The sequence below is a fragment of the Anopheles moucheti genome, chromosome 3 (genome assembly GCF_943734755.1).
Source record: "Anopheles moucheti chromosome 3, idAnoMoucSN_F20_07, whole genome shotgun sequence".
In the NCBI taxonomy this organism is placed as follows: Eukaryota; Metazoa; Arthropoda; class Insecta; order Diptera; family Culicidae; genus Anopheles; species Anopheles moucheti.
Window position 1 is genome coordinate 11,750,005 of NC_069141.1, and position 13,857 is coordinate 11,763,861.

The 13,857-nt window shown below is 44.6% G+C and overlaps 1 protein-coding gene across 1 annotated transcript; it reads left to right on the forward strand.

Annotated features, from left to right (window-relative positions):
- Positions 1–7,028: 7,028 nt before the first annotated feature.
- Positions 7,029–13,209, forward strand: LOC128301666 (meiosis regulator and mRNA stability factor 1). Its single transcript, XM_053038254.1, has 11 exons — positions 7,029–7,606; positions 7,693–7,911; positions 8,006–8,704; positions 8,775–9,450; positions 9,520–10,235; positions 10,300–10,740; positions 10,887–11,040; positions 11,143–11,253; positions 11,312–12,078; positions 12,157–12,243; positions 12,331–13,209. Exons 2-11 carry the CDS (start codon positions 7,759–7,761, stop codon positions 12,442–12,444), a joined length of 3,918 nt encoding a protein of 1,305 aa, XP_052894214.1. The 5' UTR covers positions 7,029–7,606; positions 7,693–7,758; the 3' UTR covers positions 12,445–13,209.
- Positions 13,210–13,857: the final 648 nt, after the last annotated feature.

Genomic DNA, 13,857 nt, shown 5'->3' on the forward strand with positions numbered 1-13,857 from the left:
CTCGATGGTTCTAGTTCTCCACAGCACACGCACCGACCACTTCGACACTTTGGATCTGCACAGAACGAGCGACACGAGCGAACTGTGTCGGTATGTTGACCCGACCCACAATCTTTGCCCCCGACACAGCGACACAATGAGCATGAGGATCGTGTCCCTCTGTGGAAGGATCGCTTCCCTATCATCCCCGTATGTTCGTGTGGCTGTATGTGCGGTGCTCACATTGCTAAACGGGGGATCAGTTTAAAAGTGTACAGCCCGCTAGCAAACGCACCCCAAATGGTGTTTGACTTGTAGGACACACACATGTTCAGTTTGACCACAAAGCAAAAACTGGGGGATGGAAAGAGAGGGCGCGATCGGAATCCCTCACGGGTAGGGTGATGTGTGTAAGCGGAAGCGGACGTTAATGGTAGCACGTGCCAGAGGACGGGAAAAAAGGACGTGGAAGTAAGGAAAGTAAAGGATACGATAAATAAAGGTATAAAGCATAAGCATAAACACGACTGAAGCACATCGGAAGCTAAAGCAATGTTTTGACGAAATAAATTCATTGCGGATAGCGGAAGAAATTAAACCATCCTGGAAATAGTCATCAAAAGTTGTGCCTCTGTTGGTGCGTAAACTGTTTGCGAACTTTACAGGCACATTGACATTAAATCCGTAGCACGCCACTTCGCACCAACTCTTTGTCTGCATCAAAGTTGGCACGGCATTAGCATTCCTGCAACGTTCCTCACCGTGCGCTTTGATCAGAGAGAAGACCCCGCTTTTGGATCCGATCATAAACGGATTATCATATCGGAGCCCGTTGCAGCGTGGCACACTTTCCATCCATCTCTTCCGGGGGGCCTAATTGGTTTAGCCGTTCCGCCTCATTAATGAACCGTAACGTGCACAACAACAATCCACGTGCCGCACGGCCAAATTTTGCACCACCCCCCCGGGCGCAGCCACACCAAATTTTAATCTCGGACATTAACTTTAGCACGTCCTTTCGGAACGGGGAAAATGTCGACGCGGTGTGACCGTTGGCAGCTGTGTAGGCGAAAGAAACTTTCCTCTAGCGGGTGCCGTACGCCGGCATCGGAGACATTCAACAGATAATCGCATTATGTCTGTGTTGCTCAGGACGTACGCCTTTTCTAGTGATCGATTCATTCATTCTGCGGCGTGGAGCACTGGGACTGGGGGAAAGCCCATGGCCGATAGAAGTGATGCGAAACGAAACTTTCTTATCCTTGTGGCGGTGATTTCGGTTCGCTCCCTCACCACGGTGGACACCGGGGAAGCAGGCGGGATTGTGCTGACAGCAGGGACAGATTGAACGGTGAGCATAATCCGTACGCGGCTTAGGCGCTGATTTCCGTTCGATCGGATATTGACAGCGAGTGATGAGCACAACAGGAAGAAGGAGGAAAATTAATACGGCAATCGGACAACAATCGCTTATCGCTGACCCGGCACTTCCAGTGATTGAATGTCCTTGCGGCCGTAGTGTGTCCGTGGAAAAGCGAGTCGCACGGCAAGGTTTTCCATTATCCGGAACCGGAAATGAATCGACCGGGCAAGTGCTTTTTGGTACACAGAAAAAGTGAAAGAGAAATCCTATTTTTGTGCTAAACTTACAAATAAAGTTGAATATGACGAGCCTGAAGACGTTGGCGCAAGCGGAGAACAAAACAATGTGCGATACCTATGGGGAATATAATTCTTTAAAGTACCCCTTGGCAGTCAAGATTCTTACACAGAACGGCCCCTAATCTAGTTTGAAACCCGCAAGGATCTCTTCCGCCCAAGCTTTCTTCCATCCAAGTCTTTATCTACGACTCCACGATCAACGGTGGGGGGAACAGCACACAGAAGACACAGAGAGGACCTTTGCGTTCTTCACGGTGTTCTCGCTTGGTCAGTTCGCACAACTTTCTTACCGCGCGTCTTCCCCTTCGTCACGACGTGTGGAGCACCCCACGCTCGCTTGTGTAAGGATTCGTTAAACAAAAACCCCCGGAACATCTGTCTTGCGAGTTCTCGGCCGTCCCAAGTTCTTCGCCCTATCGCAACATGAACTGAGCTTACGGAAAAGTAAAGTAAAACCAAACGAGTCGAACTAAATTACGCTACATTCTTACGCGTGGACACGGTGTGTACACGCGTATAAGAGAGGGTAAAAAAGGACGAAAGGATAGAGACTGTTTCGAACTGCATTGGGAACGTGCCGTTAGACAGTAGGTGTTAACTGCCACTACGCAAGTATTTTAAAGAGGGGAAAAGTAAAGTGAAAGAAACAAAAAAAAAACAGAGCGTGGAACAAAGCGCCAAGAAGGAGGAAAAAAGAAATTGATCGTGCGATGGAATAAAATTCCTTCGCGGGCAAGGATCTTGTGTCATTTTTGTTATTTTTTTTTTTTTGCTTACTTCAATATTAATTTGTATAACAAAAAAATCAAACAAAAGTTAAAGAAAAAAATTCCCTTCAACAGTATGCAAACGGACCTTTGTCTAATTGTTTAGACTTCTGTTCAAGTGTTTTTTGTTTTGTTCCGTTATTTCTTTATTGCATCTTTGCGTTACATTAATTTATGCAAGATCTTTAATGTTTTTCTTTTTAATTAACAATTAAACGACTTTCTTATAAATTGTTTCAAAGTTTTACAATGTTTTATGACTTTTTATGAAAGATTGCGTGTTTTTTTTAAATTTTTGTTTCCCTCAATGAAACTTTCCCATTATCAGGTATGATGTCGAAAAGGGACATCAAATTTACAACGACATCATTAAGTGTTCCGGTGTTGTCTCGTCCCAACCGTACCAGGCGTTGATTAACTCAACGTGACTGGACAGATTTTCACCTACACCGAACTCTATACGGCTTATCGATATGGGAGCAGAGGACCTGCTGACACACGGCAACGCCATAAAACCCTCCAGCCAAACCCCGTAAACCACTTTACGCGTTTCGGCGTCGGTGTCGAGAAGCGGAAAGGACTCCGGACCAACAACATCGACCACGTCCAATTGATTTCACCTCCGTCAAGGATTAGCCATATTATTACGAGTGTGTTATTAGCTTGTTTACATTCGATACGGTAATTCGTTGATCGGTTCGGGATTGGGGACGGACGATTCGATGACGTTATGCGTTTTTTTTCTCTCTCGTTTTACCTTCTTTCCACGATGGTGAGGGTATATAGCTTCCAGTGTTTTGTATTGTCCTCGCTGCGACAACTGTTCACCGTGCGGGAACTCGTGCGGGATCATAAATTTTCAATTTTTATGACGGCAAATTCAATTATCGACGACAGTTTTACAATCAATCAATACAATCAACCCGCTCCGGTTGAATTGTGGCGCATCGCAACAGAGGAAGGTCCTGCGTCGTTGCCACACCGGGGCACGGGATTGATGACAGGTAATGAACCATATCAAACAGGCGGTGGTGGTGTTTGCTGGATAGGATTCACCCTCCGGCAACAGGATCTTTATGCACGCGTGCCGGTTGGACAGTTGGCAGAGCCGTACCGTTTCGTTTCGATCCCTATGATTTTGTCTGTAACCGACTTGTCCATCCGACCGACCTACATATAAAGGGGACCGTACCGTTTTGGTAAATTGTTCAAGGGATCACGATCACCGATCGATCTAGATGTACGTGTGCTGACCAACTGTCGTCCTTTCGCGATCCAGCACACAGAAGGGACGCAATGGACTGGCGTGTCTAGGGTCATAATTAGGGCGCCCTTTCGAAGGTATCGCTCCAGTAAGCGAGGCGCATAGTGCACCATCAACCATAACGATCGTGATGCGTCCTGCGAGGGATGGCACCGGGACGGAAGTCATCCTTATTAGGCGCCCCTGTTCGGTTTGGTTGAGTTCTGTTCTTTTTTTATCGAGGCAGTTTTGTTTAATATGGAGTGCCCGCTTTCATTTCAGTACAGATCGTATCCATCCGTTTCATCAGGGATACGTTGGCGTTGAAGAAGGTCCTTTTCGAAGATGGGGTGCTCTTTAATGGTGCTTAAATTAAGAAAAGCAAAGACGGCAGCTGCCGTACCATATTTGTGTTGTGCGATATTTGGACAATTGAATATTCATGACACTCGGCTTCGAACGTTCAGGTAGGTTATGGTTCGATGAGTTTCTATCTAACGTTCGCATTTTTGAAGCCGTTAAGTTGCTTATGCTTAGCATAAACTAATTTTATATGACTTCTACGTGCAGTTCGCCTTATAATAATGGCATTTAAGTAGTATCAGTTGACCAGTGCACAGTACAGCACGGTTGTTAAATAGAAGTGTTTTGTTATATTAAGCCACTTTAAGTGCGGAAAATGCAATTCCGTGACAGTGCCAGACATTTGCCAACGTCACGAAGACCAATGATGCAAATTGAATTCCAATCCGATTACATCCGAATGATTTTACCTTCGAACGCAGTGAAATCACGCCAAACGATCACTTCTGTGGCAGGAGGGAATAAAATCCGTGAATAGCTGTCAAGTGGCATCTTTCCCTCCCGTGACCACTTTTTCCTTCTTTCTCATGTGCCAACTCCATCGTAACTTCCTTACCCTTTACTTTGTGGGCTGGAAAAGAGTCAACATTGGAATGTTGTCCCACCTACGTTCGCCGCTTTGGTTTTGGCATGGCTGTTTGACGATCAAGCGATTTCGGAACGCTACTCGTCCGAAAATCGAAATTCATGAATAATTGAACGATTTCCCAACCGCAACAAGCTACAGTTTGAAGGTCCTCTCGTTGCCAACAATGCTGCTTGCAGTTGCTCGCCCGTATCCTTGCGGGATTATTCTTGGAAGACGAAAAATTGTCGCAAGGATTATCTATTTGAAGCCACCATTGAACAAACGAATAACTTTACACTCCAATCACAGACATCTCGAAAGGGGGATGATCGAATGTATCATTACTTCTTGTACTTCTTCTACTGTTGGCAAAGGTGGAGCAGTGTGTTGTATTTTTAGAAAGGATTAAATTCGTAGCATGGAATTGCTGTCGGGTAAAATGGACACTTTGGTCTAACAACAAAACAAAAACAAAAACGGGAATCGAAATTAACCAGATCGAATTGCTCGATAAACACGATCCAAATTGATCTCTGTGCGTACTACTGACCGGTAGGGGAGTCCAATTCATGGATCGCCTTCATGTAGGACCTTTGTACCCTTTACTCCTGTTCGCAAATCAGTCGACCAGAACCGGACGGGGTACATTTTTTCCTGCTCTATCTCTACACTGACCCCCGACGTACCTTCGACGCGTGCCACCGTTTTAAGGGTCACAACTCGTCAGGATTCCTTTGTGCTAGGGGGAAAAAAAGGATGCGTTCGATGTTTAGCGGTGCGTATAATTTATGACCATCGGAAAGATACGTTCAAAAAGGCAAGGGTAGCGTCCGGTTGGTGTATTGTGTAAAAACAAGGAAATCTTTGATCTGTTCGAGTAATATATAAAAGGCATACTAATATATTTTAAGCCATTTCGTTTGGAACCAACATTATGCTGCAGAGAATCGTTATCAATTGTGAAGCTATGTTGTTCATTCTCTTGTGCTGGTTAATAATTTAGCGTAGTTGTTACATTACGGTTTCGCTTTTGAACACCTCCGAATGCTCCTCTATTCACACATAAAGGAATATTAAAATTATCATTCGATCAATACACTGTACGCCGGTGGTAGGGCGGCATGGGCGGCCTTTTTTGAACTCGTACCACAACCCGAAATGCGGTTGCATGGGAAACAAATATTGGTAGATGAATACCACCAGCGCGGACATCTATCCTCTGGTCCACGGGGGCAAATGGTAACCTTCGGTACAGCTTCATCAATACGAATCGATTAAGATCTCACTGAACACCAATAGATTTTGATTAATTCTTCACAAAATCATGTTCGTGTCCGTGAGAGAAACCCCATCCACAGCGTTGGAAGCACCCGGGAAACAAACCCAATAATAGATAAACGAGCCGATAAGCAGCCCTCAAGCCCGAAATTCCGTAAGTCACCTCGGTGCCGGCATTGTTGTAGAGAAGGGCGAATGCCGCAACGCCTTTTTCTGTGGTTGTGCGTACTGCTGACCACCTTGGGAGGCAATGGTACAGTCGCGGTACTTGCGCGAACCTGGTGCCGGAAACCGTACCTCCTGCCACTGCAGTAGGTATCCACCGACCGCAATTGAAGCAGCGTGGCATCGATCGACCATCGGATAAGGAACCGTTGGGTGCATACGGTCTCGTCTAAGATCAAAGGCGCGAAGGCGCGTATTATGTGGCGTTAAATTGTTGATAGTTCCGACGAGATTATCGGCCCTAATGAACCGATGAACAATTGGAAACATGATAGCTAATGGTACCGCGCTAATATGCTGATGTAGGAAGTGTGGAAGATGCCCACCAAAAGACTTACCGCAAAGCGTGTGTTTCGTCTATTGGCCGGAGAATTGTTTGCACGCCAAAAGAATCGATGTACATAATGGGGACAATGCTTCGCTGACAGGAACGGCCTAAACAAGAGGAGAAACATTTTGACAACTTTATTGCACGTTCGGAGCGACCTTGTACCACAAAAGTGGCGTTTTTTCCTGCTTACCTTTTTCTGTGCCATGTCCGTAGAAGAAGCATTGCCCATCAGTATGGACCGTGTCGCCGTGTCAGCGGTAATTAACTGGGTCAGCGATCTAAAAAAAAGGAAATGTTGTGATAAGTAAATCTCTCAAAATGACCTTCATAATGTTTATATCTCATGCGTAATTATCTGAAAAATTGTTTAAAAAATTAGAATAAACAAAAAAACGAACAGAGAAAATTAATTGCTACGCCAGTTTAATAATTTAGCACAACCTGTCAGGATTAGGTGTGCGCTACAGAATCTCACTAATCCTTCAACACTTCGCACACGTTTGCATGTGTCCTTTTGTGTTGGTGTTGGTGCAATCACAAGATCAAGGAACGGGATACGATGCGCTGTCCTGGACGCGCCGATATCAGGGACATTGGTTCGTCGGCATTCACGGGAGCAAATCGGCTTGTGTAGTAGTTGAACTATTTTTAAGCACCTTCCTTTTTAACTTTGTCGCCAACTAATTTAAGTCGCCTGCTTCTCTTGCGTTCGTATCCATATGTTTTCTTTTCACCGCATTCCGTGTGACCGTCACCAGAGGCTCTGATCGATTGTTCTCGCGTAATCGTGTCGAATAAATGTACTGTCAGATTGTATCGGGCACAGTTTTTTTTACAGCCATCGTCCTTTTCCGTACTGTGTGAAGTGTTCTGTACGGGTTTTGCCTTTAGTGCGACAATTGTAAAGCGTTTCTTTTTGCTAATAAGATTGGTTTTAAAACTGTGTACTGTTTATGTATTGCGTCCCAGTTTGGTTGTTTGTATCAGGAACCAAAGTAATTAAAGGTTTTATTGCGTGTGTTTCAAAAGTCTATAGAGACTTAAGCGTGAATAGTGCTGCGTTAGTGCGCTTGTACGGACCAAGCGTATTTTAAAGCCATTATATCTTCTAGAGAAAGTTGCGTAATTACGGCTCTTCAGGGAAACAAACGCTTGGGAAAAGATTTACTGGTATATTTGTGCTAATCGAGGTAAGTTCCTCCTTGAGCTTTCATTTCCTCAGGGCAAGCATCCAAAATGGAGTCTCATCTCATTCAGTGGTTTTTTCTCACTCCAGAGTTTGCACCTCCATATTGCCGTAGCCGAAACTTGGCAATCTTCAACCGCTAGTTATCCTGTGACCATGAATAATAGCATCACCAACACGTACTACGACATGCGGTCCTTCCCGGATCTGGTCGCAAACTTGGCTGCGGAAAATACTAAGATGTACAACACCAGGCAGTCCTACAACGGGCAGGGTGGATATAATATGAAGTTTTACAATTACTACCAGGTATGTACCAGACGCCACCGGAAGCCATCTTAAGGCTCCTTGCGGTGGACAATGATTTGACCATGTTCAATTGTTTTCCAACTCATGCTAGCAGCAATCTGCCCCGTATGTGCCGCAAATGTATGGCAATTGTTTTCCGAAGCAACGTTACACTCCGTACCCAAATCGTAACTGTGGAGGTGTTAGCGTTGGTCCTAGCAACTACAATGTAACAACGAATCATAGTAACCTGCCGCAGCCGCTGCTGACACCACAGCAAAATCATCATCAGCAGCAACAGCAGCAGCAGTCGTATTCATCGTTGTCCGTTCAGTCAGCCAGTAACAGCTTCTGTCAGGCGCCAATTAATAAATCGCTCAACTCTTCGCTGAATAGCAGCAGCTATTCCGATTCGGGTAAGAATTCAACGTTCTACAGCAGCAATCAGAGTGGCTGTAGTAGTCCGCACCAGAGCAATTACTCTACCGACAGTGGAAGCATGGCCAGTAGCGGTGCGATAAACACCAGCGGCGGTCTGGGAACCTGTTCCAGTTCGTCGAGCTCGTCGGTGTCACCGATACCGCAGGCTCAGCAGCCACCACCGGTACAGCCACTGGCTTCAGTTTTGCTCGGCTCGACAGTGGATCCGCCCGATCAGGAGATGGTAGTGCTTCAAATCAGCAATTTGGATTCGTCCATCGAGGAGCATAAAATGCACCAATTTTTAATGTGTCAGCTCAAACCCATTACGCCCGTTATTTCTCTGACGATTGAAAGTCCTTCGCTGGCGAAGGTAAAGGTACCCACGGCACAGGTTAGTTTGGTAGCGGATGGATATTTAGTAGCAGCTCGATAAATGATTTTTTTCATGTTCTTTCTAACAGTGTGCGAAGCAAGTGGTGGCCAATCTGCATCGCAAAAAGATCGGTCACAAGCGTATGGTTGTTTCGTATATTAAGGATCCTTCGTCTGCCGAATCGTCGGCCTTGCGTTGTCAGGTGGCTGGTTTACTAAAGGACGTGCCCTTCTGCAGCCTGCCCATTAATCGTTTCCGTGAGCTGTTTCAGTCGCGCTTCAAATCATCGATCAGTGTGCTGGATCTGTATCGTATGCAGGATGTGTGTGTGATAACGCTAGACAAGAACGAAGAGAAGCACATCTCGCTGCAGCCGGCTTTGATCGATACACTGAAGAACAGTTCGCTCGTGGAGACGTCGCAGCATAGCGTACCGTACTGTATGCATCACTTTAAGCAGGAGAAGGAAAAGGGTTGGGCAGAGCAGGAGATCGAACCGTTGCCAAACGTTATGATGACCATTAACCAGTTACAGTTGCTCGTGTATTCGCTGCTAAAGTCGCACAAGAACGACATTCCCGTTGCAAGCGTTCTATATTGCATCGAGCACGAGTTGCAGATGAAGATAGTCCCGAACGATAACGGTGTGCCGCTGGAACACTTGTTGTGTTGCATCCGAGGTGTGCAAATTGCGAACAATAGTTTCGGAATAAAAGTACTCTCCTGGATGGATCACGAGCAAAACTCCACCAAGGATAATGATGGTAAGTTGCAGGGGATCGAAAGCGTTTCTTGCGGCATGCTTCATTTCCCACACCTTTCTTCCCGCGCAGATGTTTGGTCCGTCAATCTCCGCTACATGCCCAAGAGTCCGTCGAACGAGTTTCTGCAGCAGATTTCGCGTGAGGTAGTCGAACTGATCAAGATGTCGCCTAAATCGACGATGAAGTTTACCCGGTTCATTCCCGCCTATCATAACCATTTTGGGAAACAGTGCCGGGTAGCGGACTATGGATACACGCGGCTAATCGAGCTGTTTGAAGCGCTGTCGCCGGTGGTGCAAGTGATGGGTGATGGCGAAAACCGCCATATCACACTGACGCATCGAACTCAGATACGTCGTTTTACGAGCGATCTTCTCAAGATTCTACGTAACCGGGCGAATAAATCGATACTACTGTCGCAGCTGCCGATGGTATTTACGCATGCTCAAAACCGACCCTTCGATGTTTCCGATTACGGTGTGTGCAATCTGTACGACATTGTGGATGGGCTTGTGTACAGCAACTCCATCACGACGAAGGTGCAGAATGATAACGATGTGTTAATCTCGATCGTCAAGCGCAAACAAACTGTAACCGAGCTGGAAAAGACGAGCGTGTTTGCAGGCGAAGTAGTGGAGTTGTTTCGTAAGGCACCGCAGTTTTCTATACTGTTCAAGAAGTTTGTCCGCTCGTATCATTACCACTTCGGTTACCAGTGCCGTCTGAGTGATTATGGACTGCTAAAGTTGTCGGATCTGTTGGAAGCAATAAGCGGTATTGTGGAGGTCAGTTGCAGGAGGCATCACTCAGTAAGCAAATATCGCTCATTCCGTTTATCTTGCGTTTTAGATGGAACAAACCAACGATGAGGATCGCAAGATCTATCTCAACTACCAGGTAGCACTTCGCATCTTTGCGGAGCAGGTGCAGGATATCATTACAGCTGGCACAGGAAAACCGTGCACTGTGGTGCGCCTGAGTGCTATTCTGAGCATCCACAAAAATCAGTACGGTTACCAGCTGCAGCCAAGCTGTCTGGGTTTCAGCAACATGTATGACGCAATGAAGGCTCTACCGTATACGGAAGTATTTGAAGCTGGAGGCGAGTACATGGTAGTCTCTCATTTGGAAGATTCGACCTTCCGCATGCACACGTACGCTGCCTGCATGGTGCTGATGGAGTTCCGTAAAGATCGCGTTACCCTGTCAGAGCTTATGCGTAGCTATCAGTTACGCTTTAAGGAGTTCTTAAGCGAAAAGAACATTAGCAATATGAACCATGCGTTGACGGTAAGCAGAAGATCCCAAAGTCGTCACATTTGCATTCAATATATGTGTTTAAAATGCGCCCGTACTTGTGTATGCGTTGCATTGTTGCAACGATTACTGACATTTAATGCTTTCGTTCGGTTTTGTTTTGCATGCGCTCGCGGAAGATCGAAATGGATAAGGGTTTACAAACGGTGACATTGACGGCGTTGATGAAGTTTGTCATGCGAATGGTACAAGTGGTCAAACAGCGCACGTCGATCAGTGTATATGACCTAAAACTGGCATTGAATGTATCTTTGGGAACGTGCTTCGAATTTGGTAAGTGCACAGTTTTTTAAATCTATAACTGATTGTTTTTGAGTAACATAAAGATGCATATCAAACTGCTGTTTAATATAATATTCTTTTTTCACTGTACAGGATATCCCAATCTGGTTGCAGTGTTGAATGCATTTTCGGATGTATTCGTGGCAGCCAATGCTACTTACATTAATGATAAAAGTGACATCGAACTTAATCGTGACTGTATTTGTAAGTATAATAGTCATAACCTTAAGAATTGGCTATTAAATTCAGCTGTTTATTGCAGTATCTAAGGGTTTTAATGCTGCGGAAGATGGGCTATCTCTTAAGCATACATCCCAGGGAAATGTGATGTCCAATATTAAACATGTATCGAACGATGTCCGCTATTCATCTGCCCCAGCAGCTTCAGGAGGATGTTATCCTAAAGATACTGCACCATTCCGTAATACGGTCAATGTTCAGTATCAGCAACAACGCCATTCCCTAGGAAACGATTACGCTACACCGCTGTTTAAAGCTCTGCAGCAACCGTATGGTCCTCAACCGTTGCAAGCTTCAAATCCTTGCTACGGCAACACTAACACCCAGAACATATTGATGCCTAATAATTACGGGAACCGAAACTCTGTGAACTCTTCGACGCTTCCCCCAATGCCATATGGAGCTTCGAATGGGTATCAAAAAAGTAACATGAATCTTCAAATGGACAAGGAAAATATGAAACCAGTGCAAAATAGTTACGGTAGCCACGACGTTGTGGGCACCAACTACAACAAGTTTTCTTCTAGCATTGCACAAGATCAAGCATCAAATAGTTTCCAGTTGAATTGTGGGCCTAAACTGTCTGATTGTAAAGGGTTGTGGGATCAGGCAGCGGTGCAATCAACAAGTCAACCGTTGCTATCGAACAGAAATATTCCAAACCAGCAGTCGAACTGCTGGAAGAAAAAGGGCGAAAATTTAACGGAAATGCTTAACTCTCGCAGTTCCATTATGGATGTGGTTTCTGCCTACTGGGAACCACCAAAACCGGATACACCGACCGACATGGTAGGAGAAAATTTTATGATATTCACAAGATCGTTTTATTGTTCTGTTATCAACACATATTAATAATTACTTCTACAGAATCTTCCGTTCTGGTTGGATCCCATCTGGAACGATACTTTGCAAAACCTGGACAGCATTTCCTTGTGTTCTGATCCCGGTAAATTGGTGCGTATTCTAAAAATGTCAACCGACACGATTAACTCTCCTTTGTTTAGTAAATGAGCTAAGAAAGTATTATCTTCTTCATTGCAGCTTAACATTCCAATTCCGGAGCTGAAAACAATTAACAATCTACCGCCGCTGAATACGCCGTTGGAATTTCTCTCCGAGCAGTTATCGATCTTTTCTTTCGATCAAGATAAATAACGGTCATGTTCCTTTATCCTGACAGCTAGTCAATTGCACCAACCACAAGTTGTCGGGGAAGGATGGGCACAGGCAAGAGCTCTTATAAAGCGAGATATCCTTTCCTTACCCCCAAAGATTGATCGAATCCTAAGGATGATGATCTTGACCCGAAAAAACTTCCTTCAGCCAATGTCAATGTGTGTTGAAGGCTTCCTACCGAAAAGATCGTTCACCGAAATGGATCTTTACGGTTGAATGGTTCGTGGAAACGGTAGGACAACCATTTGCCTGAGGTGCCATCAGTCGTCAGTTCCATAACGTATAACGCATCGCAAAGTACCTTTCAATCCGTTAAAGAACGAGTTAGAATTTAAGTTTAAATTGATCGTAACTTTTAACTTATTATATTTAGATAGCGAGAAAAGACTGTGCCGATTAAGTGAACTTTACCCGAACCCCGATTGTATCAACGTATGCTCACTAAAACTCGTACGTACTGTAGATTTGTTGTGACTATTGAAGGGAAAGCACGAGAAGGATACGAAACCCGAAGAAGAAGTGAGACATGTGTTGTAAAACTATTACTTGGAAACGAAGAAACAATCTTGATTCCGGATTGCTTTTCTGGTTAAAAGCGAAACTCACTGCCGGAGGACTAAGATATCAACTATGAGTGAAATATGTCCTTATTGGTGCGACAAAAAAACAAGCAAAAACACGATAGGGAAAGGTGCATTTACATGCAGGGGAAAAGCAGCGAGAAAGTATCCAGTTTGAACTCCCGTGTGCCGTCGTTTACGTCGGGGAATAGTTTTAGCTTATTGTGTAACAATTTTAACCGTCACAATTAATAATTTATTCTTCATCAGTTACTGCCATCGATTGTTGTTTTCGGTGGTGTTTGTTATTGCATGTAATCGATTTTAAAATTGTTGTTCCTATCCGTAGTAATTTTATTAATCTGTTACATCGTTACGGGTATTATCGCAATCAGCTTTAAAAGAGGATAATTTTCATTGAAAAAACGTCTTCATTTCGTTAATCGTATTAGGGAAAATCGTAAATTATTGATTGCATGGATAAAATTGTAAAGTTTAAGATGGAAACGGATTACCGCTCGCGGATAGATTCTTACAGAATAAGCAATCAAAGCGTTTGCCACTAATTTTAAGTGTAATTGTTGTAGGGAAATTGAATAAAAAAATTTAGTTCTGTAAACTTTCCGTTTCTACTCATGCGACGCGACACGTAGATTGAAGCGGGTCCATCATCTCCCAAAACCCTGAAAGATGTTTTCAAGTTGCAAGACTCGTACAAAATGTGAACCAATGAATCGTTGAAATATGTTGCGCCCATTACCGAATGCTTTTTCCGATTCTCGATTATGTCGAGACTAACAACAGCATCACCGAATTCTAGCTCAAACCACAA